This window comes from Monodon monoceros, unplaced genomic scaffold (assembly GCF_005190385.1).
Source record: "Monodon monoceros isolate NGI ecotype Baffin Bay Population unplaced genomic scaffold, NGI_Narwhal_1 Super_Scaffold_10, whole genome shotgun sequence".
Classification (NCBI taxonomy): domain Eukaryota; kingdom Metazoa; phylum Chordata; class Mammalia; order Artiodactyla; family Monodontidae; genus Monodon; species Monodon monoceros.
In genome coordinates, this window is record NW_021703766.1 from 52,620,881 (window position 1) to 52,648,655 (window position 27,775).

Here is a 27,775-nt window from a genome sequence, read left to right on the forward strand (position 1 = left end):
CGGCAATGGAAACAGTTCCTTTATTCTGCCCCAGGCAGCTGCGGTCATAAGCACACGGGGAATCCACTGATGGCATCCGTGCTCTGCATGATCATGTCCGCCAGCAGAAAGCAGAAGCCTGGCGGGAAGGGAACGGAGGGCGGGTGGAGGAGGGTGAGTCCTAGGGCGGATGGTCGGGAGGACCCCGGGGACTGGGGTTTGGGGCTCCAAGGGCGTTTCTGTCGGGTCCGCGGGAGCCCAGAGTGGAGTGTGTTCAGGAGTCCCTGGGAGGTCACTGTGGTGTTTCCTGGGAGGACAGCTGGGGAGTCTCTGCAGGGAGGGGGGGGGGTCCTCGGGACAGTCTCCTCTCCACCCTCTTCCGTTATCCAGGTTACCCGCGAGAACAGAGAAGGGTAAAGCCAGCCACCCCGAAAAACAGGACCAGGAGAAGACGTCGTTTTTCCCTGCATTCTTCACTGTGTAGCCTGTCATGGCGATCAGCAGCAGCAGGCCTGGGCCCCGCCCACCCGCCAGGTGAGGGTGGCCAGGGGGCTGCACCCAGCCTCACCCTGACCGCGCCCACCGCCTCAGACCACGCCCTTCTTGCCCGCCCTCCCGTCCCTGCTCTACCCCATCTCCCTGGCCCGGCCCCTGACCCTGCCTCTTTAGCTCCTCGCCCTCGGGGCCCCTACCTCCTCCAGCTACCAGGCCCACCCTATGCTGTCTCACCGCAGAGGAAGAAGATGGCACTCGTGGTCCGGCCCCGCGAGTCGCCCTCCTGGCACAGAATCCGCAGCCCCATCACCAAGCCCACGATGCTGCAGCCCGCCGCCAGCACCATGCACGCCCCGGTCACCGCCAGCATGGCTGGGGAGAGCGGGCCGCATCAACCCCGCTGGCGCCGCTCCTGGCCACCACCCCCATCCGCCGGCTCCGAGCTGGGAGCAGAGTCAGGGTTTTGGATGGGGACTTGGAAGTTACATCGTGAGCGGCGGTTAATGTTGCAACAGGGAGGCAGGTCCCCGAGTTGGGGTTCCTGGTGGCCTGGTCACGGAGGGACAGCTGGATCTTAGGCCGAAGTGGAAGGGCTGGGGGCGGGGGCACCGCAGGATGTGCCCGGCTGTAGTGTCAGGAGAGGGGGCCAGCTGTGGTTAGTGCTGGGGGGCTGTCTGTCCAGTAGGGGGGGAGGGTCTGACAGCTGGGCGGCGGGGCCTCACTCTGGCAGGACATGTTGGAGCAGGTGCCCCCGCTGCACTCCTGCCACAGGCCACTGTGGCCCCCAGAGTAGCGGATCCAGTAGTTGGTGGCCATGGACAGAATGGTGAGGATGTTGGCCAAGAAGCCCAGCAAGGTGCCCCCGCTTTGAAGGCTCCGCTTCACCCCCATGCCAGGGAGGCTGCTGCCGAGGACCATACATGCAGGATTGGCCAACGCTCCTCCCACCCCCAGGTCCCTGAGACCCCCTCTTGCATGTCCCTCCATATCCCAGATGGCTACCCCTGCACCCCTGCCTGGTGCCCCTACTTCTGGGACCACCCCCCTCAGGCCCCTCCCAGACCCAAGACCACCTGCCCCCTCAGGCATCACTGCTTAGGAACCTCTGCCTTCCAGAGACCTCCATCCCCCAGTGGACGTGACTTTGGCCTGTCCCTTGCCTTCCCCACCACACACCCACCTAAATGACTCACCCACAGCTCCCAGGGCTTCTCAGACAGAGCCCAGAGGGTGGGGGAAGGGAGACTGGGTCTCTGTGAGGCAGCAGGAGTTCCAGAACCCCCTTCTCTAGTGGCCATTTAAAGAGATAACCACCCACCCACCCATACGCGCGCGCACACACACACACACACACACACACACAGAAGCAGCTCTTCTGGCAAACTGACAGCTCAGAGTCAGGTGGCAAGTCTGGGGGACCCTGAGGGCCATGAGATGGTAGCCCGTGTCCTAGAAGCTGCTCTTCCCTTGACCCCATAAGCTCTCCTGGTCCCCAGCTCTCTGTGCCCTCCCAGGCCCCCATGCAGCCTCCTGCCCCTCCCTCCACTTCTCAAGGCCGGTTCTCCTGGAGAACTCCATTCTGCATCTTCTTGCCAGGTGAGCTCCAGTGACCACTGATGCTCTGAGAGCATCGCACACTGCATCTCCAGCCCAGGTCCTCACCTGCTTCTGACCATCTCCCAGACCCTGACACCCAACCACATCCCCATTCATCTCAGCATCTTCCACCAAACCAGGGAGGACACCATCACCCCATCCAGTTAGTTGGACCACACCCCTGGGCACTATCCTCGCCCTCTTCCTGCCCCTCACCCTACAAAGCCCTTGGATCCCTGAGTCCAGTTCCTCCCACCCCCTGAAACTTTCTGGCTCCTTTCCTCCTTTCCCTCTCATGCCCTGGCCCCAGTGCACCCTTGTCCTGTCTCATGTCCCACCTGTTGGATTGCCAAGCTCTTCTCTCCCCTTCAAGCCTCCCCCATGGGCCCCAGAAGGAGCTTTCTGGCACCCAGGCCAGACGCTGTCCCTCCCCTGCTCACACCCTTAGCTCTCCATCACCCTCAAGAGACAGTCAACTGCTGGGCTAGAGGTGCTGCCTCTTACCCACCTCTCCATCCTCATTTCCCCTCCCGCTCACCTTCTACAGTGGACCACAAAGCACTATTCTCCATCCCCTGAGAACTCCCAGCCTCTCCACGCCTTCACCTTAGGGTCCCTCTGCCTGCATTACCTTCCCTCGGCCTTGGAGAAGTTCCTAAACACCGTCTCCCCAGAAAGCTCACCTCCACACCACACCCCTCCTCCAGACACAGCCAGTCTTCCTGCCACACCTGCCCTGGGCTCTGCCTGCCCCCACCGGACTTGGGGCCCCTGGCGGGCAGGGCCTGATCTGACTCACCTCAGCATCCCCAGTGGGAGGCCCTGCAGAAAGGATGCACTCAGGAAAAGCCAGCTGAAAGAGTGAATTTGTTCTTTTTCTTTCTTTATTTTTTTTTTTGGCTGCACCCCGCGGCTTGCGGGTTCTTAATTCCCTGACCAGGGATTGAACCCGTGTCCCCTGCAGTGGAAGCACGGATTCTTAACCTCTGGACCACCAGGGAAATCCCAAGAGTGAATTTATTAATGAAATGAGGAAGGCGCGCTAAGGGTGACAAAATCAGAAGGGGCAAAAGAAAAGAGCTAAAGGGAGAAAGACAAAGGGAAGAAAAGAGATAGAGGATGGAGAGACAAGGGCCCTGGGGCCATGCCCGAGCCCACACTGGTTCCCACTCTGGTGGGAGCATCTCTAGGGCAGGGCAGGTAGCAGGACTGACTCCTCTCTGGGTGCCCAGTGTCATCCGCCGTGGAGCTGCAGTGTCGTTGGCTTCTGTTGTGGTAGCATTAACCTCAGAATAACCAGATCCCAGCAAATTTTTGTTGAATGAATGAAGACACAAAGGAAAGAGCTTGCAGACGCTGGGAGTCAGGGCAAGAAGGAGAGCCAGCTGTTTTCATGGTTCCTGATGACACCTTCAGAGAATGGAGTGCCAAAGCCATCCTGTGGTTCACATGGCCTCATAGCCAGGCCGGTGGGCCCTGTATTGAGCTCCCAGACTCAGGCCACCTGGGTTGGCAGAGAGAAGTTAAACCCTTGCTCCTGCCCTGCTCCCTCAGAGCCCCCAGCTGGGCCCCTATCCACCCCTGGAACTCCCCAGGGCAGCAGTCACCTGCACAGAGAAAGAGGACAGTTGAAACCCAGCCCAGGTAGAAGGACCAGGAGAAGAAGGAGTGGATCTGGGGGTGTCCAGGCTGCTTCCACCGCTCGATAGTGTAGACCACCATGGCCACTAGCAGGGAGAGGGCTGGGGACGGAGACAAGAAGGATGGCTCAGCCCCTCCGCGAAAACTCACCAGGTCCCAGCGCCCCAAGCGCAGCCCGGAGTCCTTACCTGCGGCAAAGGCTATGAAGGTCGAGACAATGGGGCCGTGTCCAGGGGCAGACAGTGAAGGGATGCAGGACATGACCAGAAAGCTCACAGAGATCAGGCCCCACAGGACAGCCAGAATGCAGAAGCTCTGTGTCACGTGGATATAGCCTGCTCAGAGAAGGGACCGCTAAGTGCCCGTCCCCTCAGGCCCTTCCCCACCCCAAGAGAGACCGCTCCCCCTTACCTTCTACTGAGCCCTCATCTCCCCTTGGCCAGAGGCCCGAGTGAGACAAGGAGATGGGCCCCTCGGCCACAAACCAGAAATTCGTGCTCAGAGCCACCAAGAGAGACAACAGGCCCAGGGAGCTAGTGAGCAGGGCCAGGGACCGGCAGGGCTCCATGGGGGCGAAGGCTGGGTTTCTGGGTCCTGGGTGATGAAAAGCCTGGTGATCCAGATTCCTGGGTTTCTGAGAAAGGAGGAAGCTCTGCCCGCTGGACTCCTGGGAGAGTCAAGCAGTTGGGGCAGTTGGGGGACCTGTGGTCCTTCAGATCAGACTAGTTTGGTCTCACCCAGTTCCTGGCAGTTGACTCTCGTCACATCCTCTCTTCCCGGCTTGCATCGGCACCCGCCCCCCACCCCTTGAGGTTCTCCTCACAGTATATGGTGGGGGAAGGGCCCTGGAGATGTCACATTGTCAGTGGTTTGGGTGGGTAGAGTGTGTCTCTACAGAAGTTTCCATACCTCCTGCCCTCGGAGCCCTCCACACCAGAGGGGGCTTCCTGTAAGAGGTGAGAGAGAGGCTTGGGAGGCCCAGAGGTGGGGTGTGGTGAGTGAGGCCAGGGTGTGAGTTAAATGCGAGGGGGAGGTGTAGCCAGAGGGGACAGTTGGGGGATGCATCATTCTTTCCTGTGGGTTCTGCAACCTTCTGTTCTGGCAGACGGGGGCCCCAATTCTAGGGTCTCCATTAAAGGAGGGGGAAGGAGGCTAGGATGCTTGGGGCTGAAGGAGGAAGCTGCTAGGAAGCCTAGACTCCAGGTCCTGAGCGTGGGGACACAGACTCCCGGCTCCTTACTTAGAGCTTATGCCCAGGGCAGGTAAACAGCGATCGCAGTTTTGAAAGTTTGTGGAGGGAAGACATGCCCACATCCTCATCTCCTCATCTGACACATGAGTTCACAGTTGGTGCTGTTTCGAGCAAGGCTTTCCGTCTGGTGTGCTTCATCAACAGGACCTGGGTTTCTGTGGTCGGGGAGTGGGAGTCGGGGGTCAAGGATGTCAGTGCAGGACTTTCTGGCCCTCCCCTCACAGCAGCATCAGAGGTCCTGGGCCCCACCTCAAATAGAAGGTGAAGGTGCCACAGCCCAGGTAGAAGGCCCAGACAAACTTGACCTCTACGAAGCAGGAATGACCTGGAAGAGGACTTCTGTCCCGCAGATGAACTGAGCTAACAGTCCCAGGACAGCTGGTGAAGGGGAGAACCAGAGTGACCCAGGAGGCTCTGTCCTCTTCCTTGGTTGGAGACTCCAGTTTGCAGGCCCCCATCCTTCTCCCAGATGCTCACCAGTGGGGTAACTGGCCGCTCCTGAGAACATGCTCATGAGGACAGGCTCCCAGAAGGGGATCCAGGTCCTGAGCAGCTGGGGTGCCATCCCCAAAATGGCTCCTGTGATTAGCTGCCGGACAAGCTTCAGGAAGTCTCAGCCGAGGGCACGTGGTGATCACATGCACAGAACCCATCTGAGATCTTTTTTTCTCCCTCTCTTTTTCTTTTTTGGCCTCACTGCATGGCTTGTGGGATCTTAGTTCCCCAACCAGGGATTGATCCCGGGCCCTCGGCAGTGAAAGAACGGAGTCCTAGCCACTGGACCGCCAGGGAATTATCCCCATCTGTCATCTTGACCACATCCCAAACCCAACACCATCCTGACCGCAGGCAGCTCCAATCCCATCCTTAGCCCCATCCCTACCCTCCAACCCAGCCCCATTCTCATTCCTAACAACAAATTCAATCCCATCCTTTTATTTATTTATTTTATTTATTGGTGTGTGTGTGTGTGCCACACCGCATGGTGTGCGGGATCTTAGTTCCCTGACTAGGGATTGAACCCCAGCCCCAGCAGTGAAAGCGCTGAGTCCTAACCACTGGACGGCCAGGGAATTCCCTCAGTCTCATCCTTAACCCCAGTTCCAATTCCAAACTCCAGCTCCAACCCCAAATTCAACCCATCCCAATCCCCAAGCTCAATCCCATTGTTAACCCCAGTTCCAACCCATCCCAAACCCCAAACCTAGGGGCTTCCCTGGTGGCGCAGTGGTTGGGAGTCTGCCTGCCGATACAGGGGACACGGGTTCGTGCCCCGGTCCGGGAAGATCCCACATGCCGTGGAGCGGCTGGGCCCATGAGCCATGGCCGCTGAGCCTGCGTGTCCGGAGCCTGTGCTCCGCAACGGGAGAGGCCACAACAGTGAGAGGCCCGCGTACCGCAAAAAAAACAAAAACAAAAACAAAAAAAACGCCAAACCTAACCCCAAAACACAACCCATTTCTCAGCCCCAACTCCATCCCTGAATTTAACCCCATCTCTATCTTCTCACCTAACCCCATTCTTATTCCCAAACTCAACCCCACCCCCAAACCCAAACCCATCCTCACCCAAACGCTTAACCCTCTCCTCACATCCATCCCCACACCAGATGGCATTTCCAGTCTCAACTCCAGCCCCAGTCCCACCCCCACTTCCTTCTTCATACTTCTCCCCGACCCTGTAATTCTTACCTCAATCCCAGCACACCCCCTCCATTTTTTATCTTCATCCAACCTCCAGGTCCAAGCCACTGGAGGACTGAGAGCAGAGGGGGGACATGATTTGAATCATGTTTTAATAAAAATTCCTTTAAAAGTCTAAAAACAATAAATGCTGGGGAGGGTGTGGAGAAAAGGGAACCCTCCTACACTGTTGGCGGGTATGTAAATTGGTACAACCACTATGGAGAACAGTATGGAGGTTCCTTAAAAAACTAAAAGAAAAAAACTAAAAAAAACTAAAACTAAAAAACAACTAAAGAACCCGCTTCCCTGGTGGCGCAGTGGTTGAGAGTCCGCCAGCCAATACAGGGGACATGGGTTCGTGCCCCGGTCCGGGAAGATCCCACATGCCGCGGAGCGGCTGGGCCCGTGAGCCATGGCCGCTGAGCCTGCGCGTCCTGAGCCTGTGCCCCGCAATGGAAATGGAAGAGGCCACAACAGTGAGAGGCCCGCGTACCGCAAAAAAAAAAAAAAAAAAGGACGTACTGTGTAGCACAGGGAACTCAATATTCTGTAATAACCTATATGGGAAAAGAATCTGAAAAAGAAAGGATATATGTATATGTATAACTGAATCACTTAGCTGTACACCTGAAACTAACAGAACATTGTAAATCAACTATACTCCAATATAAAATAAAAATTAAATTTGAAAAAGAAAAAATGAAAAGAAAATCCTTTAGATACTGTGTAGAGAATGGACTGCAGGGGCAGGGATTGGGTGGGGTGTGGGTAAGGGTTGAGGCTGAGCTGGTTAGAAGTCTGTGGCAATAAGCCAGGTGAGACATGATGGTGGCTGGGATCAGGGGGTAACCATGGTTGAACAAGAAGGGGTCCAATTCCGAATACATTTTTAAGGTAGAGCCAAAACGATGTGCTAATGAATCAGATGTGAGAGGTAACAGAAGGAAAGCTGTGGAGGGTGATCCCAATGTTTCTGGCTTGAGCAGCTAGATAAAGATGGACTTGTCAGGCTTCCTTGGTGGCGCAGTGGTTGAGAATCTGCCTGCTAATGCAGGGGACACGGGTTCGAGCCCTGGTCTGGAAGAATCCCACATGCTGTGGAGCAACTAGGCCCGTGAGCCACAACTACTGAGCCTGCATGTCTGGAGCCTGTGCTCCACAACAAGAGAGGCCCACGCACTGCGATGAAGAGTGGCCCCCGCTTGCCACAACTAGAGAAAGCCCTCGCACAGAAACGAAGACCCAACACAGCAAAAATAGATAAAATAAATTAATTTTTTTTTTAAAAAAAAGAAAAAACACCTTTAAAAAATTTAAAACAAAAATGGACTTGTCATTTACTAAGTTGGGAGAGACCATGGGAGGAGCAGATGCGGGGTGTGAGAGAGTTCAGGAGCTCAACTTCAGATATGTGAAAACTGAGATGCCTCTTCTTTTCAGGTGGAAATGTTGAGTAAGTAGTTGGAGATACGAGTCTGAAGTTATAACATCATTATTATTGCTAGAGTCAGCCCCTATAAATATGATTCCTGGAATAAGTCTCAGGAAATATTTCTACTTAAATAGGCCTCAATAAATTATAATCAGTTGATATTATTACTAGAGGAAGCCTCTATAAATATAGTATTTTGGTTATTTGAGGAGGTCCCAATAAATATTTCTAGGGAGTAAGCCTCTATTAATATAACAGTTCCTAGCCTAGGCTGTAATAAATATTCTTATTATTGGAATTAGCCTCCCTAAATAGCCTTATTATTTCATGATAAGCTTTAGTAAATCTCATGGCAGTTGGCACGAGTTTGTTGAATGAACTAATGAATGAGTGAGTGAAGAGAAGATCAAAGTCACGAATGATGGATGAAGAGGCAGGTGCAGGACGAGGTGCAGATCAGACTTCTGGTGTTTCTCCTTGGAAGGGTCCATCCAGGGAGGGGCCAGGAGGTTGGGAGAGCCAACTGGAGATGGTGCGAGTGGGCAAGGAGGTTGTTTTTCCACAGTTGTTCCTGTTTTTTTTTTTGGCCGCGCTGGGCAGCATGTGGGATCTGAGTTCCCAGGCTGAATTCGCTCAGTGGCGTTTTGGAGGGCTCCGAGGAGCTCTGGTTGTCTCAGCACAGAAAGAATTCAGTGAGAGGCAAAGTGATGAGATAAGAAGCGAATTATTAGATTATTAGAATAGGATGCTTGTGAGGCTTACAAGTGGGTGGGCGAGAGGGTGCCTCCCCAAGAACTTAGTGGGCTCCTGTTTTATAATCAAAGGAAAAGTGGGGAGGGGGAGAAGACCACCCCCTTCCTCATTCTTGAGTAGACGTCAAGCTTCCATCCTCAGCTCCGCCTCCAGGTCGGGCAGGGGAGTTTTTTTGTCCCTACATGGTCAAGCCAGGACTGTCATGGCACTACGGAAAAATTATTTCAGGTCTCAGTACAATGAGGGTCTTTCACTTTGAAATATCACCTTTCCATAAATTATTGTCTTTTATGTGTGCAGAGAGAATGTCACGGGGGTTATTAACTTACTGAGCTCACTGGACAGGATGTGGGTCTCACGCCACCATTGTTTTATTGTTTGGGGCATGTCTCATGCTTCTGTCGCACGGTTTTGTTGCTAAGCAAGCCTGCTTGGTTTTGTGGTTAAGCAAACCTGCTTTCTTAAGTGATCATTAACTTCTAGGGGTCTCCCATACTTTTTCTTTACTTACAATCCCCTAGTGTAAGTAAATCCTCTATTTAACTAATTCTCTATTTAATTACCTACTTTGTCCCTTTATTCTGTCCCTATCATGACCAGGGATAGAACCCATGCCCCCGGCATTGGGAGTGTGGAGTCTTAACCACTGGACCACCGGGGAAGTTCCACAGATCTTTTCATTTATCGTGTTATCCTACTGTGATATTATGTTTTATAATAAATATATATTGGGTCTTTGTCCCCACTTCTGGCATAGGGATCCTTAAACTCTTGGAATTTCCTAAGTTGTGAGAGGGGAACCAACCACCGCTGATTAGAGGGTCAGAAATTGCAGTCCCACCCCTTGACCTCCTGGGAGGGGAGAGAAGTTGGAGATTGAGTTCAACCACCAACGGCCAATGACTTAATCAATCATAACTATGTAATGAAGTCTCCAGAAAAACCCAGAAGGAGAGGATTCAGAGAGCTTCCGGGCTGGTGGACACGTGCTTTCTGGGGGAGAGTGACCTACTTGGAGAGAGCATGGAAGCTCCACACCTCTTCTCACTTACCTTGACCTGTGCATCTCTTCCATCTGGCTGTTTTTTTGTTTGTTTGTTTGGGGTTTTTTGCGATACGCGGGCCTCTCACTGTTGTGGCCTCTCCCGTTGTGGAGCACAGGCTCCGGACGCGCAGGCTCAGCGGCCATGGCTCACGGGGCCAGCCACTCCGTGGCATGTGGGATCATCCCAGACCGGGGCATGAACCCGTGTCCCCTGCATCGGCAGGCGGACTCTCAACCACTGCGCCACCAGGGAAGCCCCATCTGGCTGTTTTGAGTTATATCCTTTTATGAAAAACTGGTGATCTAGTAAGTAAAATGTTTCCCTGAGTTCTGTGAGCTGCTCTAGCAAATTAATGGAACCCAAGGAGGGGGTTGTTGGGACCTCTAGTCTATTGTTGGTTGCTCAGAAGCACAAGTGGCAACCTGGGCTTGTGATTGGCATCTGAAGTGGGAGGCGCGGTCTTCTAGGGCTGTGTCTTTAACTTGTGTGATCTAACACTTTCTCTAGGTAGATCGTGTCAGAATTGAGTTACTCGCTTGGTGGTGTGGGGGAAAAACACACCCATCAGAATTGGACCTACACATTGGTTTCCTAGCAGTTGAACCCAGGGACTTCCCTGGCGGTCCAGTGGTTAGGAATCCACACTTCCACTGCAGGGGTCCCAGGTTTGATCCCTAGTGGGAGAACTAAGATCCCACACGTCGAGGGGTGCAGCCAAAAAAAAAAAGGTGAACCTAGTAGGGTGGGGACTGTGAAATTTATCTCTGTGCCCATCTCTCCTACAGGAACTGACCAGGCAGGCCTACTATAATGCCACCACCCCTGCCCCATTCACCACACTTCACCCCTCTTTCTCTCCACTCGAACGCCTCAGGGACCACACTTCAGTAGTTTCCGTCAGTTTTATTAAACTCCAAAAAGTCTCTCTAATGGATATTCCATTTCTCTAACAACCCCCCTGGTGGCTGGGGCCTTGGGTCTCCTCAACTGCCTCCACCAGGCCCCAGGAACCAGGATTTCAGGCCTGTAGACCCACTGCCTCCTCTTCAGTGACCTGACTTTGACATCCAGATGAAGTCGGGGCACACATTTGGGTTCAGCGGGGAGTGGACAGGCGCCGACATTCATTCATCCGGTAGGCACACATGTAGAAAATTCCTGCGCGAGAAGAGATCCCGGTTGACCCCGCCCAGCCCCCATCAGCCCTCCCAGCCCCTGCTCCCAGCCCAAGACACTGACACAGCATCCCCTTTCTCCCTGGTGTCCACAGGGCTTGGAGTCTGCCTTCTGGTTCAGTGCCGGGGCCGCCTGTGTGAGACCCCCCACCCCATCATCTCACCCGGACACTGGCCTTTCCACCCCCAAACCCAGTACCTGCAAAGAAGGTCATGAGCAGGGCTACCCAGCCCAGGATGTAGGACCAGGAAAAGCGCCAATCCCCGAAGCGGCGACCGAGGAAGCTGACGGTGACTCCAGTGTAAATGGCCAAGGCCAGCAGGACGAAAAATGCTGGAGAGAGAGGTCGGGGGTGGGGGTGGGGAATGGGGATGGAGGCGGGTTTGGAGATGGGGGTGGGAATGAATAAATTGAGAAGGGGGTATGGGTGCAGGTAGGGATAGGGTGAGGATGGGGGTTGAGTTGAAATGCGAGTAAAAATGAATGAGGGGTAGGGTTAGGGTGGGAATGGTGTGCGGTTGTGCTGTGTCATAAAGAACCTGACTGGTCTTTGTCTCTGGTTCCTGGGAGGGAAACTCTAAATCCTTGGAATTTTCTGAGTACTAGGAGTGTCTTTGTTGTTCTTGGATCACACCTGAGTTTATGTTGATGATCAGAGATGACTCAGGGATAGGAGCTGGTCAGCAGAAAGACCAGCCGTGGGAATAGAGGGTTGGGGCTTTGAGCCGCTTGGGATCAGTCCAACCTCTGGAGAGGAAAGGGGAGCTGGAGATAGAGTTCAATCACATGGCCAGTGATTCATGCCCTTGTAATGAAACTCCAGTAGAAATGCTGGATGCTGGCGGTCACTGGAGCTCCCTGTTTGGTGAATGCATGGATGCGCTGACGAGCCCTAATTCCGCAGGGAGAGTGCATGGAAACTCCATGTTCAGGACCCCTCTCCGGCTTCACGCTATGCACCTCTTTAGTTGGCTGGTCTTGAGTTGTACTCTTTATAATAAAGCTGTTAAGTATTATGCTTTCCTGAGTTCTGTGAGTTATTCTAGCACATTTCTGAACCTGAGCAGGTCCTGGGAACCCCTGAATCTGTAGCCGATTGGTCAAAAGTACAGGTGAGCTGGGGACCCCAACTGCAGCTGAAGTAGGGGCAGTCTGGTTGGGAACCGTGCCTTTAAACCTGTGGGGTTTGATGCCAACTCCGGTGGTTAGTGCCGGAATTGAATGGCAGTACACAGAGCTGGTGTCAGAACTGACTGGCATTAGAAATAGTCCTGAAGTTGTCGTCGAAGGTGGAGGGGGGATTTGGGTGCGGGTGGAGTGGAGTGAGGAACAGTGGGGAATGGAAGTGGTTTTGGGGGTAGAGCTGGAGAGGGAGCTGGGAGGGGGCAGGTGTAGGGGGTGATTCACTCACTGGAGGCGAAAAACACGATGCCCGCAGAGAAGGGCCGGGAGAAGCGGGTGAAAGTGGGCTGCTGAGCGAACGCCATGATGCCCATGATGATGCCAGAGGTGGCGCACAGGGAGGACAGGATCATGAAGGCCCGGGTGGCATTCCAGTATGCTGTGGGAGCACCCCACAGTCACTCCTGTGCCTTCCTTGCCCTCAGTGGTGAAGGCTGCTACCTCTGAGGGCAGGAATGCCTCACCCCTCTCTGTATTCCTGACCTAGCTCCTCCTTCACCTCTCTGAAAAGCCCTTCCTCTTCACCTGGCAGACTCCTATTCATCCTGCAAAGCTCGGCTCCCAGATCCCCTCCTCTGGGAAGCATCCCTTCACCCCTCGGGCACCATCTTCACTCCTTGCTCTGGGCTGAGACTCTCTTTGCCTGTTTCCCTCTCCAGCCTGATTGCTCCCCGAGGACAGGGACCTGGTCGACTCTACACCACAGACACCAGCAGCGGTTTGATTTGCACGTGGGCCTGGAGAAATGCTTGTTCAATGAATGAATGCCAATTTCCCATATCCTCCTGCTACTCACTCTCTATCCTCTCTCCCATGCTCCCTTCCTTCATACCACTTACCCATATTTAGAAATGTCCCATTAATTTATTTCTAACTTGTTTATGATGTCTATCTCTCTCCACTGAGTTCTCAGCTCTGCGAGGGCAAGGGCCTGGCTTTCTCACTCACTGCTGTATCCCCAGCACCTAGTGCCTGGCCCGTAATAGGTGTTCAAGAAACATGTTGAATGAACGGAGATGCCCTGGGAGCACTCATCACGATCTCATCTTCCATTTGGCAACTCTCAAGTACGTGCCAGGCTCTCTTCCCATGTATGATCCTATTTATTCTTTCCAAGAGCCCTATGCTCTAAGTAGTATTTTCATGACCATTTTTCAAGTGAAGGAACGGAGGCTCAGAGAGGTGAAGTGATTTGCTCAAGGTCCCATAATTAGCAGAGGGACTGGAGTTGAAAGCCAAGCTCCACGCCCTCAGTCTTAACTGCTTTGTTATTCTGTCTCTCGGAGAACCCATGACAATTATCACCCGGGGCAGAACTGGGATCCTGCCACTGAAAAAGCCTTAGATCTTTGCAAAATGCAGTCTTTTGTCTTGTGAAAGTCTAGGGGAGAACAATTCCTGGATACTTCTCCACGGATGTTGTTATGGGCTGCTGGGTTGCGTTGTGTCTCCCCTTTCAAGTTCATATGTTGAAGTTCTAACTGCTCCCCCCTCCCCCCACTGCCTCGGAATATGACCTTATTTGGAAATAGGGTCTTTGCAGATGTAAGTAGTTAAGATGAGGTCATACCAGAGTAGGGTGGATTTTTAATCCAATATGATTGGTATCCTCATAAAATGGGGACATTTGGAGACAGGCACAGGCAGGCACACACCCAGGGGGGCATCACGCAAAAATGAAGGCAGAGATGGGCTGGTGCATTTACAGGCCGAGGAAAACCAAAGATTGCCGGGCAGCCACCAGAAGCTAAGAGAGAGGCAGGGAACAGATTCTTCCTCACAGCCCTCAGAAGGAACCAACCTTGCAGAGACCTCGATTTTGGACTTCTAGCCTCCAGATCTGTGAGGCAATAGATTTCTGTTAAGCCACCCAGTTTGTGGTACTTTGTTACGGCAGCCTTAGAAAAGGAATACACGTGCCTCTGGGTATTTAAAAGTCTGGAGGACTTATGGGGGATGTTATAGCCTATTTATTTCCCATGGTTGGGCTAATGCAGGGGTGGAAAACACAAATGCCTCTGAGGCTTGGCTGCAGCTGTGAATAAAGGCAGGAGACAGCAGGCTGCATGGGGAACATGTATGTACCAGCTATCAATTATCAGCTTCATCTTTAGATAAAACCTTCCCTATTCAAATCACAGTGTGGTTTCTGTCTCCTGAGGGGACCCTGACTGGTGTGCCCCATTTGAAGGGGGCATTTGCTTCTCATAACCAGCTGACCATGGGCCTGGAAAAGACAGGCAAAGCTGGATTATTCAAGAAGAGCTGCAAGTCCAGATTTTAATGTAAAAATCTCCAGATTTTTAAAATACTGGTAATGACTTTGGAAACTTAAAAAATGCTATGCATACGCGTCCTGGGTTGGGTTTGGCCTCTGGGAAGCAAACCCAGGACTCCTGCTCTAATTTTGGTGATCGGATTACGTCAGCTATACAATGGATGAACAAATTAAACCTGCTGTTTGGACAAATACCCAAGAATCAATCGGGGTGAGGTATGTCCCTGAGGCTCTCAGTCTTGTGGTCATGAAGATATCAAATGAAGTTGAAGACCTCCATCCAGCCTCCCTCTCTCCCATCCCCAGCAGAGGGAACTCAGAGTGTCTGCTGATGTTCCCAGTCTGAAGCAGGAGGAATGGTAGAAGTGTGACCAAAGAGACAGCCAGAAATGAAAAGGATGCACGAAGTCAGCCAGATGGGGCTCTGAGAGTGGTAGCCCAGGGCAAACCTTCCTACTCCTCCCTGCCTCAGTTTATCCCTCCAGCAAATGGGCAAGTTTGATGAGATGGGGCAGGTGAAATCTGCCACAAGCCTGTCATATCACAGGGCTCAGTGAGGGTTGGCTCCTCTTCCCAACCCCCTCCCCAGAAGAATTGACTTTTTGAGGTCAAGTATCATGTCTTAATTCATAGACACAACGGAACAGCCCTCTTAGCGTTGTTGGGACACGGAAGGGAGTTAATCCAGGCAAAGCGCTTAGAATAGCACGTAGGACACAGTAACAATACATGCCAGTTATTGTTATTATTATTATTGCTACACTATTATTGGATACAGATAATATAGAACATGTGATATACTATGTATTGTTAATATATTATATAATGTATATTGTATAATATATATTATGTAATATACTATACATCTCTATGCATCTCTCTTTCCATATATATGCATGTATATACATTTGACCCTTGAACAGCACAGGTATGAACTGTGCAGGTCCACTTACATGAGAATTTTTTTCAATAAATACATACAGTACTACACTATCCACGGTTGGTTTAATCCCCAGATGCAGAACCACAGATACGGAACCGCGGATACGGAGGGCCGACTACATGACTTGAGCATCCAGAGGCTTTGGTATCCACGGCGGATCCTGGAACCAATTCTCTGTGGCTACTGAGGGACTGAGGGAAGACTGTACATATATACAAATATACATGTATACGGAAAGAGGCACATAGAGGTACATAGTATATTATAATAATATGTATTATATAATATAGATTGCAGGAATCCTATACTGTAAGTACTATTTTTATCTCCATTTTTACAATATATAATGTAATATATACACGTATATATCTACATATACATACAAACACATATATACATATACACATATGTTACATGGCTTGCCTCACAGCAAGTATTAAAAAGTATCTCATCCAGTATTAGCAAACTTAGGGTCCGTATTGCTTCTGTATCCTCCTGGTACCTAATATAGTTCTTGACACCTAGTAGATATTTAGAAAATGCTCTTCTGATAACCCCAGCCACAACTGCTATACCTGACCTCTATTTCATGCCAGGAAATGTCACCTCTCTACTTAACCTCTAAATCGGTACATCCTGTAATTGTACTAGAAAAAAATGCTGAAATCCCAGTTCTGCCCCTTCCACGCTGAATGACCTTGGGCTGGACGCTTTCCCTCCCTGAGCCACAAGGTTCTCCATCTGCAAAACAGGTGGCCTTTCCACTGTAAGGTTCTGTGCTGCGTGAGGCTCTGATCCCAGGCACAACCCAGACCCTGCCCCGGAGCCTCACCGATGCTCTCCGTCTGCAGGTAGCACTTGCTGCCCAGGCAATATCGCCACAGGCCCTGGTGGGCGAAGGCCCCCGACAGCCGGTACTGCATCCAGTGGTCTGTCGCCGTGGCCACCACCAGGAGGATGGTCCCCACCCAGGCGCAGAAGAGGCCACCACCCATGAAGCTGTACATGGTGATCTGTGGGTAAAAGGAAAGATGGGGTCGGGAGCTGGATTCCCATGTCCTGGGGGAGAAGGGACTGGGGGTCTAGATTCCTAGTCTGAGGGACAAGAAGCTGGGGCCCTAGACTTCCAGATCCTAGGTGAGGAGGGAGCTGGGGGGCTGGGACATTAGGTCCCAATGAGAGGAAGGGACTGGGCACCTGGATCCCTGGGTCTGGGGGGCAGAGGGAGCTCGGGATCTGGACTCCTGAGTCTGGGGGAGGAGAGGCTGAGAACCTAGACCCTTGGGCCCTGGAGGGAGAAAGGGGCTGGGGGCCTAGACTTCCAGGTCCTAAGCCAGGAAGGGGCTGGCCACTGGGACACCAAGTCTTTGGAGGATGGAGGGGGCCGGGGCCCTGGACTCCCAGGTTCGAGGTGAGGAGGGGGCTAGGGCTAGGACCCCACCAAGTCCCTGCGAGAGAAAGGAGGCCTGGCCGCCTAGATTTAGGGGGAGGAGGGGCCCATGGCTCCCACACCTGGTCCCTACCTGAGGGGCAGAGCCTGCCCTGAACCCTCCGTCTGCCTCGGACCCTCTGTGCAGACTGAGCCCAGTCAGGTCGCTGGCCTCTCTGCTCCCAGGGTCTCCCAAATCCCTTAAGCCTCCCCATACAATGGCCCCATGGCCCAGCAGCTTCCAGCAGGCAGAAGTGCAGTGGTGGCAGACGCCCCAGATGGAATTCGCTGAAGCAGGAATCCAGGCCCTCCCTCCCCGCAGCCCCTGGTCCCACCGGCCTCTCTCTGTGACCCTCCCAGCCACCCTAGCACCCTTTCACAGGCCTCGTTCCACGGCACCCTCGTGGTTAGCCCAAGCTGTGTAAGCACACACAGACACAAGACATAGGGACACTCAGCCATTTATTGTTCAACCCGGCCCCACTCCCCCAAAGGCAGGAAATGGGGTGGGGCTGCAGGTATCTGGATATGTTGGGCCAACGGGGTTCTTTGCAGGTGGGGTCACAGGGCATGTCACGTTTGGGGCTGGGACAGGAAGGAGGTTGAGGGCGAGGCGGGGCTGGCTGGGGTTGAAGACAGGGCTGGAGTGCAGGAGAAATCAAGGATGAGGATCGGTTGGCCTTCAGGTGGATGGGAATGAGGATGGGTCAGGGCGGAGATGGAGAATGGAATGGGGGTGAACGGCTGCGGGATGTGGGATTCAGTGTGGCCGTGGGATGGGGCTGGCAGAGGCAGGTGGGAATGGCTTTGGGGTTAGGAATGGGCCTGGGCATGGTTGGAGGAGCCCTGGGCATTGAGAGTGAGGTGAGTGTTGTCGCTGTAGTTGGGAACAGTGCAAGAAATGGGAAGAGGCTTGGGTTTGGGCATGAGGTTCAGGGTTGTTTCCCTGGCTTGGGATCCTATGTCAGGTCTGGGTTTCACCAGGTGACTCGCAGGACCCCCTCCTGAGGCTGTGGTTTGAGAGGAAGAGGGATGGGAGCAGGATGTTTCTTGGGTATCTCCGACAGGGCTGAGGTCACCCTGGGCTCCAGGAACACCCTCCTGGTGACCCTCAAGGTCCCGCTCCGGAGTCCAGGGTGCAGGGTCCTCAGGGTCCTAGTACTCGGCCTCCCAGTCATCAGCAGGCGGTGGCTCCAGGGGCGGCTCCGGACCCTGGGCGTCCTTCTTCCCATCCTGGGCAGGTGGTGTCGGTGATGGCAGCGTCATCGGCGGGGTCTTGGGGCCAGCCCCAGGGTTCCCCACCCAGCCACTCTCTGCCTGCTCAGCCCTCCCAAGTCCCCACTGCCGCTGGCCCTGACCCCGGCCTGGCCTGCATCGGGCGTCCCTGCCCCCTCGTCCCCTGGGCGGCCTCTTGGCGGTGCCCGGCTGGGTGCAGCACGCCTGTGGGGCGCAGGGGCAGGAGGGCAAGGACTGCTGAAGCGTGTAGGCTCCCATCAGGGCGCTGTGCAGGAGGTAGGAGAGAGCATCCAGACGGATGGGGACAGTGACAGCGGCCAGGCTCTCAGGGAGCCCCAGGTGGGCTGGATCTGGGGTGCCCAGGAGAGAAGGGAACAGGGCTGGGAAAGGTGCAGGCGGCCACGCCTCAGTCCCTGGGGAAGGCAGGTTGTTCCTAGAATAACAAAAGGACAGGTCAGTGGGTCTCACCACCTGCATACGCCTTCCCTACTGCAGGCTTTCTGCTTCCTGGCTTCTCCCAGGACTCCATTTCTCCCCATCCTCAGGACTGAGCTCGCCTCTGACTTCCAGGCCCCTTTCTCTCTCTGTTTCTTCCCGTTTTCTTTACAGACAGACAGACAGCTCTGCGAGAGCTTCAGCATCCCACAGAACGCGGTTCCCATTCCAGGCTGCCTCCCTCGCGTTGTGTTTGGGCATTTTCCCATTCCGAACCTTACGTTTTCATACCAAGAGATAGCTTCTGGTGGTATCAAAGGTGCTTGTTAAAGGGCTGGGTCTGGGAAGTGTTCGATAAATGTGGACAATTATTATTTCTCCAGCCCTACAGCTGTGTCTGGCATCTCCAATTCTGGTTCCTTCTCGAAATTTCTCTGTTCCACAAATATATTTCTAGCTCTCTCCCTATTTCTAAGCATCTCGCTCAACTCTCTCTGTCACCAAGATTGTCGAAGATTCTGTTTCTGTGTGATGATACCCAAGACTTTTTTTTTTTTTTTTCCTGATACTCTCTGGGTCTGTTCAACTCTCTGATTTTCTCTATCCTCCCTCTTTCTGGGTGTCTGTGCTCCCCGCGGGAAGTCTTGCGTCTCTCACCCCTCCGGCCCAGTCCCTTCCTTCTGCTGTTCCATCTTCACCGCGGTCTTCCAAGTCTTTTCTAGGACCCTCGCCACGACTTCTCCACGGCCCAGTGAGGGGGGAAGCGTCTGGAAGAAGATGGGTGGGACTTTGTCAGAAAGGGGGCGTGGTTTGCGGGGCGTGCAGAGCCGCAGGAAAGCGTGCAGGGCTGAGTTCGCGGGGTTCCAGTGCGTCAACTCCACGTGTCTCAGGTCGCAGACCACGCCTTCCGGAGACCCAGGAGCCGGGCGCTCGAGCCAGCTCCTCCCTCAGATCCAGGATCCAGGCCCCGGCCCCTCCTCCCTTAGACCCAGGAGTCCAGGCCCCCGGCCCCTCCCCCCTCAGACCCAGGAGTCCAGGCCTCCAGCCCCTCCTCCCTCAGACCCAGAATCCAGGCCTCCAGCCCCTCCTCCCTCAGACACAGGATCCACACCCCCAGCCCCTCCCCCCTCGGACGCAGGAGTCCCGGCCCCCGGCCCCTCCCCGCTCAGACCCAGGAGTCCCTACCCCCCTCCTCTCTCCACCTGTATTCCTGGGCCGTGTCCTCAGGGGACCCGATGGTGTTCTTTAGGACTAAAGGGACGTTTAGGGAAATCTGGACATTGGGTACTCCCGGGGGCAGAGGGGTTAGCAGATGGGCTGGCAACCTTAGAGGCTGGATTTCACTCTAAGCTCTCTCTCTGGCTTAACTTTGTGAGCTTAAGCCCTTCTAGTCTCTGTGCTTTTGAGAAACGGGGCTAATATTACCTTCTAGGATCTCGTGAGGTTTAAAGGATGTATCACGTGTGTAAAGTAGTCAACACATGATCTGGACTACAATAAGTGTCAACCAATGAGAGTTTCTTATTGTTATTGCTGGTGGTCGTGGTAGTATTTTATTGAGAAGCAATAGTCATTCTCATATCTATTTATTTAAGAAATATTATTCAGTGCCTGCTATATGCTACGCTCCAGGTTGGGGGCCGGGGATTTAGCCCGGGACAAAATACATGCACGCTAATGAACCTTTACATGTTGGGAGAGAAACACACAAGACACGGTACAGTTCCTATATGCAGGGCTGTGAAGGTGTAAAGACAGGACAAGTGATATAGAGGCACAGGGGGCAGAGGGTTATTTTATTTTTTATTTTTTGGCCACGCCACCGGGCATGTGGGATCTTAGTTCCCCGACCAGGGATGGAACCTGCGTTCCCCTGCAGTGGAAGCTCAGAGTCTTAACCACTGGACTTCCAGGGAAGTCCCCCATGGGCTTATTTTAGATAAGATGGTTAGAGATGGATACTGTGGGATGGAGCCAGCTGACCTGGGAGTTGATTATTCCCAGCGGAGGGACAAGCAGGTGCAAAGGTCCCTCAGGGTGAAACAAACATAGTGTTTGAGGGACTGGGAAGCAATAAGCTAGGAGGAGAGGGACAGGTCTATTTTTAAAATGTATATATATATTTAAAATTTTGGAATACCTTCATATTTACAGAAAAGTTACGAAGATAGCTTTGTAACTCACCCCGATTCCCCTCTTGCTATCTTCTTACATTATCGTGGAACATTTGTCACAACTAAGAAACCAACATGACTCTTAAGACTCTTCACTAAACTCCAAACTTGATTTGGATTTTGCCAGTTTTTACCCGAATGTCCTCTTTTTTCTGTTCCAGAATCCAAGGCAGGATCCCACTGAGTCATCACATCCCCTCAGTCGCCTCTGTTCTGTAGCAGTCTCTCAGTCTTTCCTTGTTTTTCACAACTTTGACAGCTTTGAGGACTACTGGTCAGTTTCTTCTTTTTAACAAACTAGAGGTCTATTTTAATGAATAATTCCAATTTATTTAGTCTTCATTTCACAGAGGTTCAAACTGTGCCTCAGAGAGGCTAAGTAAGTTACTCAAGGTCACGGAGCTCGTCAGTAGCACAACTGGGATTTGAACCCTGACTGTGCTTAATGGAGACACAAGTAGGAGCCAGACTGTATAGTACCTTCTAGGCTGACTTTGGAATTTTTTTTTTTTTTTAATTCTGGAACATTGAGATGACTTTGAACATTTGTAAGCAGAAGTGTGACATAATTTATGTTTTAAGAAGAGCACTGTGCCTGCAGTTTGGAGAGTGGATTGTGGTGGAACGCAAGAGTGGAAGCAGGAAGCCTAGGGAGAACGCTGCCATCCTCCAGGCATGGGTTGTGACGGCTCCAAGGAGGTTGGGGGTAGTGGGGATGGGAAGATGTGAATAGATTTAAGATGTGTTTTGGAGGGAGAGCCATCGGGATTTGCTGCAGGGCTGCTGGACACGAGTAATGGGGAATCAAGGATGATGCGAAGTTCTCAACCTGAGCGGCGCCTTTGAATATGAATTTTTTTACAAGAAGTTCACAACATCTCACTTTAAGGATGAGAAATCCGAGACTAGCTTTCGAGTTCTGTGCTGGATGATACTGGTGACGCCGAGATGACGCAGAACCGGTACCTGCTCTCGAAGGGCTCAGTCCTGAGAGGTGGGGGACAGACACAGAGCTGGACAATAACATTCTGGGGTGATGGGAGCCGGGACACAGGGAGGAACAGGACAGTGAGAGCCGGAAGCGGATTAAACGTTGCCTGGAGGCAAGGGGGAGGGGGAGGTCGGGGTCCAGGAAAACATTGTTGCTCGCTTGCAAGGCGTGGGGGAGAAGGTCGGAGAGGTTTTTGGGTTTTTTGGTGTTTTGTTTTGTTTTGTTTTAGAGGAGGTGGCCTTTGGGCTAGGTCTAGGGTGAATGGATATTTGATGTAGAAGAAACGGCGCGAGCAAAGGCTAGGTGGTTGGAATCTAAAGATTTTTACCAGGAAGGCTGGTTTTCCTTTCCTGGCGACTATGATTAGCATGCAGGTCTCATCCATCCGGTTAGGAAGCTTATGTCAAACAGGGCTCCGAAATAAGGGTTCGAATCCTCGTTCCGCTTCTTACTAGCTCTTGACCTAAAGTAAGCTAAGTCTCTGGGTTTTTGCGACATAAAACTCAATTCCAGCGTAACGGCACTGCTTCGTGTTTTGTTCTGTTACTGTTCCTCCGGTTTCTGCCGTCAGGGTCCGACCTCGCCACTTACCATGTACCTGGCCCTTTAAGGCCCTCCTCCCGGACCTGGGAGAACGGAGGCGTGTTCTTGTGCCTCTAAGAAAATGTCCTTTACCCAGCTTTCAAAATTGACAGGCAAGTTCTGAAAAGTGACCAATCAATTCCTGAGTCGGGAGGGAACGAAGGTTCCGATTTGTTGGGGAACGCCTGCAGCAATAGGTTTGAGCTCCTCCCACTCCTTGTTACGTGGAACAGCGCGAGACGTAATCCTCAGCTCTGATTGGCGGGTATGATCACGTTGCTTCCGCGTCTCCTCTGTCCGTCAAATCCGGGGGAGGCGGGGCTAGCACCCTCGCGTTTTGATTGGCTACGTTTCTGAGCGCGTCTGAGCGTTTGAGCGTGAGAAGCCCGTGCACCGCAAAGAAGAGTAGTCCCCGCTCGCCGCAACTAGAGAAAGCCCACGCACAGCAAAGAAGACCCAATGCAGCCAAAAATAAATAAATTTTAAAAAAGTTACTGACCCCTGGTCAAACCTGTTGTCCTAACAACATAATCTTGCAATTTCCCAGGTCAAACAAATTTTGAAGGGTCGTTTGGCAGGATTTGGGGGCAGAGAGAGGGAGACGGAGGCCCCTCCAGCATTCTGCCCCCTCTAAGTTTATTAAAACGAATTCAGGACCTGCAGTGGTCATCCCTTTCAGGACCTGTCTGAGCTTGAATGTCACTTCTGCTATTTTGTTGTGTGAACCTGTCCCTCTTGAAGCCCCTATAAAATGAGGCAGTTGTACAAACTACCATGTATAAAATAAATAAGCTATAAGGATATGTTTTACAACACAGGGAATAAAGCCAATATTTTATAATAACTGTAAACGGAGTATAACCTTTAAAATCTGTGAATCACTATGTTTACACCTGAAACAATATTGTACATCAACTACGCCTCAATTTTTTTTTTTTTTTTTGCGGTACGTGGGCCTCTCACTGTTGTGGCCTCTCTCGTTGCGGAGAGCAGGCTCCGGACGCGCAGGCTCAGTGGCCATGGCTCACGGACCCAGCCGCTCTGCGGCATGTGGGATCTTCCCGGACCGGGGCACGAACCCGCGTCCCCTGCATCGGCAGGCGGACTCTCAACCGCTGCGCCACCAGGGAAGGCCACGCCTCAATTTTTTAAAAAAACTTTTAAAAAAATGAGGCCGTTGCATTGGTTGATCCTACTCCATGGGTAATTCAATTACTCTGCGTATACTGGCTTCTGGTGGCCAACTTCAGTGCTTGCAGCTAGTTCAGTTTTTTATTTTATTCAGTACACAGAGGCACTGGCACAGTTAGGAGGCAAAACATGTCAGCGTGGGCCTCCTTACCATATCATCATATGCAGTAACTACCAAATCCGGGCTCCGGGGGTGACTATGGAGGAAAAACAGAGAGCACCTAGGACACAGTGAACACAGCGCTCTTTTTTGCTACCTTCTTCTCCAAAGCTATTTGCATCCCACCTGCAGACTGGAGCTCCATGGCTCAGCCAACTGGGCTAGTCACTTAATACCTTACACAAGCCGAGAAAATTTAAAACACTATAGTTGCCATTAAACAAATGTAAGATGATAACTTTCTCTATTCTTCCGAATCAAAGAAGGGCACCCACCATACATAACTCATCGTACTTGATACTCAGATCATCGTACTTAAAGTCTGGGTAACAGTTCACAGTTTATAAAGTCCCTTCATCTGTGTTCTTTTTCTTAAAAACCATGTTTTTATTGAAGTATAGTTGATGTACAATATTACATAAATTACAGGTGTACAATAGAGTGATACACAATTAAAAAGTTTTTAAGGTTATGTTCCACTTATAGTTATTGTAAAATGTTGGCTATATTCCCTGTGTTGTACAATATGTACTTGTAGCTTATTTTATACCTAAGAGTTTGTACCTCTTAATCCCCTACCCCTATACTGCCCCACCCCCCTCATCTGTACTCTCTTATTCAATCATTATAACAAACCTTCCAAGTAAGGGTGTTACCTTCATTTTAATACATGGGGAAATCGAGGCTCAGAGAGAGAAAGTCACTTGCCTACACTTATTCTGATTAGTTAGTAGAAGAATCTGGACACAAGTGCAAGTCGTTTGTCCTTTCCATATACTGCACCTGCCACCCCTCCTTATCAGGTCCCCTCTGCTCAACAAGCCACCAAGAGGGCAATATAAGGTCATGACCAAGAGCCTGGGCTCTGGAATCAAATCTTACTAATCCTGTGGCTTTGGATGTGTCTGTAACCTTTTCGTGACTCAGTTTGCCCAACTGTATAATAGAGATAATATCTGTATAAAGGAACCCTTGGAAAATTCCAACTCAAAATCTTTTTCTTTCTTTTCGTTCCCTCTTTATCTAATTGCATTTATCCTTCTAAGGAGTAAAGACATCCCCTCCACCCCCACTCCCCCACCATGGTCTTAGAAAGGAAAAGAAAGATCAACAGAGGCCAGCTTCATGGACACAGCCTGACCACTACTTCCTGCTGAGATGAGGTGACCAGCTAGCCTCTCTTTATATCTGAGATGATTGACCATCCTCACATTCTGCCCTGAGTTTTGAGTCCTTTTCACTCAAAAACGCCACTTCAGGAGGGATTATGAAAAAGCGGGGAGAGCAGCGGTTTTGGAGTCAGCCATGGGTGGGACCCCTGATATTGCCGATTTCTCCTGTGTGTCTTTAGATAAGTTAATTCACCTCTCTGAGTCTCAGATATCTTCCCAATGGAGATACTCTTAAATCTTACACCACAGTTGGCTCACAATGTGATACATAGCAGGTATTCAAAAGTATTAATTTCCTCCCTCTTACTATTAAACTGCCACTCAAGTCTCCTCGCCCTACAAGTCCTCACCCTAGAAACCTTCCATCTAGTCACAGAGCTAGTCAGTGTCACCTTGGCTACTCTTGAACTCTCTCTGGACCTCCGCTTCTGTTAGCTCTTCTGTACAAATAAGTGGGTGAGTTTACATTACATGAAAATTCCACAAACTTTTCCTAACCCGAAGGCTAGCTATCTTAGGCTTAGCAGGGCAACGGCTCCACTCTGCCTGAAATCAGCCATAGGTGATACAGAAAAAAATGGGCATGGCTGCATTCCAATAAAGTTTTATTCGTGGACACTGAAATTTGAATCTCAAGTCATTTCCATGCAACATAAAGCATCCTTCTTTTGATTTTCCCCTTAACCATTTAAAATGTAAAACACACTCTGGGCTCACAGGCGGCAGCAAACTAGGCAGCCGCCCAGACTTGACCTGTGAAGTTGGCAAAGATGAGCGCCTGATCACCTTTAAAGGTCCTCCCACCGCTGAGAAACAGACTGTGAGTATTCAGCCAGGGTGGTGCCTAGGTGTGTCAGAGGAAAAGCTTTACCTTGTTTAGAACAGTGTATTTGGAGAAGGCCGCTCTAGAGACATTCATCAGGCTGTTCCAAAATGCTAGGATCTGGGATGGGATCATCCCATCCTTGGACGATGAAATGAGAGAGGGAGACAGAAAGACAGACAGGCTATACACTCTGTTCTCCTCTTCCCAATTGTTCTGCCTTTCTCCCCGGCCTGGATCCAAGTCCTCCAACCCAGCAGACAGACGCTCAGTGGAACTGGATTTCAGCATGCTCTGGGTGAGTATCCTTCGGCCTCTGGGTGTTCCATGGTCTGAGGCCTGGGAAGTTGAGGACAGCATAATGGGTCTCCCCCTGGTTGTTCTCTGATTCTGGGGCTTGAGTGGATGATTTGGGTCCTGGACAATTGTGGGAAACGAGATAGAGCTCCTTCTGGTTCTTTCTGGGTTCCGGGGGGTGAGCATCTGGAACAGTGGCCCAGGAAGGACTGCTTGGTTTGGTTTTCTGTTTCTGCGCCTAAGGGAAAAATGACCATCCTTCATTCATTCATTCAACAAACACTCGAGCCCCTACCACGTGCTAGGCACCGAGTGAGGAACTGGGGTTACATCAGGCAGTAAAACAAAGACCCTGCCTTCGCTGAGCTCGCCTTCCATCTCGCGACAGGAACAAACAATAAAGACAAGTCTGTGGTTAAGCCTCCCAGCCTGTGGTCCTCTGCTATGGCCGCCCTAGCAAACTAATGCAGATACATTGGTGTAACCATCACCACAAGACACCGAACTGCTCCATCATCACAAACATCTCCCTCCTGCTGTCCTTCTCATCATTCTCCCGCCCCGAACCCCTCGCAACTACTAACCTGTCCTCTGTCTCTACAATCTTATCATTTGAGAGTGTTATATACACGGAATCCTGTGTATGTGACCATCTGAAATTGGCATTTTTCACTTTTTTTTTTCCTTCGTCCCTAAGCTCTATCCAACCGAGGGGGGAGAAGTGGTTTGGATGGATTTGGGAGGAGATTTGCAGATGGATTGATTGTGGGGGCGATAAAAAGAGAGGAGTAAGAAATGACTTAAAGTCTTTAGGCTTGAGCAGCTGGGCAAATGTGGTGCTATTTGCTGAGATGCAGAGGATGGAGGAGAAGGGTTTTAAGTGGTGCTTAGTCATGAGTTTGGTTTTGGACAGGCTAAGTCTGAGATGCCTATTAGACATCCACGTGGAGATGCTGCCTAGATAGTTGGCTATGAGTCTAGAGTTCAGGGATGAGTCTGGGAGATGTAAGTTTTGGAATCATCCACATATAGATGTTCTCTCCTGAAAAGATCCAGCATTTACCCAACACTTACTAGGTGCCTGGTACTGTTCTAAATGCTTTACAAGTAGAAAATGAGCATATTGAATACCCAGAGTGAGCCTACGTGGTCGGCACTACTATTATCCCCATTTTACAGTTAAAGAAATCGAGGCACAGAAAAGTTAAGTGGCTCATCCCAGAACACACAGTGAAGAAAGCGGACAGGAACCCAAGCAGGCTGGCTTCAGAGCCCTACCCTTAATCATCACGAGGACATACCGTCTCTCAGTGATATTAATCATTGGTGACATCATTAATTTTACTTAGCAATGTTCTTGGTAATAGTAATAATGGAATAGCTGCTACCTATTAGGCAATAACATGTGTTGTGATCCTCAAACCGACTCTCAAGGAGGAAGCAATAGAGGCTCAGTGGAGGGAGGGATTTGGTCAAGGTCTCATAGAGGTTAAGTGCCAGAATCAGGATTTGAATCCAGCACCCGGGCCTTCTCCACTGCGATGTCTCTCGGGCAAAGGGTGAGGGCGGGGCTGGGGAGGAGGGTATACAGGAGTCAGAGAAGGGGAAGAAGAGACAGCTGGTTGGGACCACTCACCAGGGGGCCAGTTTTAGGGACCACGTTGATGTAATCCAGGAGCGTGCTCCTCCGTGAGACCCTGGACCTCGGAGTCTCTCCCGGGGCCGGGGCCGGGGCCGGGGCCGGGGCCGGGGCCGGAACCTCTGCTTGGGTCCACTTCTTCCTCAGAGCCCTCACGCTGAGGGAACACCCCGCCTTGGTGTGCGCCC

At 51.7% G+C, this 27,775-nt stretch overlaps 5 protein-coding genes across 10 annotated transcripts in view; all 5 read right to left on the reverse strand.

Annotated features, from left to right (window-relative positions):
- Positions 1–9: 9 nt before the first annotated feature.
- CLDND2 (claudin domain containing 2) lies at positions 10–1,473 on the reverse strand. Of its 2 annotated transcripts, XM_029239800.1 has the most exons (4): positions 1,197–1,473; positions 709–846; positions 375–491; positions 10–118 (listed from the first exon to the last, which is right to left on the reverse strand). In XM_029239800.1, exons 1-4 carry the CDS (start codon positions 1,459–1,461, stop codon positions 45–47), a joined length of 594 nt encoding a protein of 197 aa, XP_029095633.1. In that variant the 5' UTR covers positions 1,462–1,473; the 3' UTR covers positions 10–44. The 2 variants fall into 2 exon arrangements, with proteins under 2 accessions (XP_029095633.1, XP_029095623.1); XM_029239790.1 differs by lacking the exon at positions 375–491 and having other exon boundaries at positions 28–118.
- A 1,726-nt stretch (positions 1,474–3,199) lies between these two features.
- On the reverse strand, positions 3,200–4,438 carry NKG7 (natural killer cell granule protein 7). 4 transcript variants are annotated; one of them, XM_029239665.1, is made up of 4 exons: positions 4,123–4,438; positions 3,900–4,046; positions 3,678–3,812; positions 3,200–3,574 (listed from the first exon to the last, which is right to left on the reverse strand). In XM_029239665.1, the coding sequence occupies exons 1-4, from the start codon at positions 4,277–4,279 to the stop codon at positions 3,516–3,518; spliced, it is 498 nt and encodes a 165-aa protein (XP_029095498.1). In that variant the 5' UTR covers positions 4,280–4,438; the 3' UTR covers positions 3,200–3,515. The 4 variants fall into 4 exon arrangements, with proteins under 4 accessions (XP_029095498.1, XP_029095478.1, XP_029095489.1 ...); XM_029239645.1 differs by having other exon boundaries at positions 3,200–3,812; XM_029239656.1 differs by having other exon boundaries at positions 3,678–4,046.
- Positions 4,439–10,975: 6,537 nt separating this feature from the next.
- Positions 10,976–16,995, reverse strand: LIM2 (lens intrinsic membrane protein 2). Of its 2 annotated transcripts, XM_029239706.1 has the most exons (5): positions 16,982–16,995; positions 16,291–16,471; positions 12,467–12,616; positions 11,254–11,388; positions 10,976–11,037 (listed from the first exon to the last, which is right to left on the reverse strand). In XM_029239706.1, exons 2-5 carry the CDS (start codon positions 16,463–16,465, stop codon positions 10,976–10,978), a joined length of 522 nt encoding a protein of 173 aa, XP_029095539.1. In that variant the 5' UTR covers positions 16,466–16,471; positions 16,982–16,995. The 2 variants fall into 2 exon arrangements, with proteins under 2 accessions (XP_029095539.1, XP_029095532.1); XM_029239699.1 differs by lacking the exon at positions 16,982–16,995 and having other exon boundaries at positions 16,156–16,465.
- A 1,047-nt stretch (positions 16,996–18,042) lies between these two features.
- Positions 18,043–19,255, reverse strand: CUNH19orf84 (chromosome unknown C19orf84 homolog). Its single transcript, XM_029239761.1, has 2 exons — positions 19,216–19,255; positions 18,043–18,556 (listed from the first exon to the last, which is right to left on the reverse strand). Exons 1-2 carry the CDS (start codon positions 19,248–19,250, stop codon positions 18,043–18,045), a joined length of 549 nt encoding a protein of 182 aa, XP_029095594.1. The 5' UTR covers positions 19,251–19,255.
- A 6,664-nt stretch (positions 19,256–25,919) lies between these two features.
- Positions 25,920–27,775, reverse strand: part of SIGLEC10 (sialic acid binding Ig like lectin 10) — a 37,947-nt gene continuing 36,091 nt past the window's right edge. The window contains exons 20-21 of the mRNA XM_029236271.1: positions 27,585–27,744; positions 25,920–26,186 (exon numbers count right to left, since the gene is read on the reverse strand). Coding sequence (XP_029092104.1) covers positions 25,920–26,186; positions 27,585–27,744 — 427 coding nt within the window. The remainder of the gene's footprint in view (positions 26,187–27,584; positions 27,745–27,775) is intronic.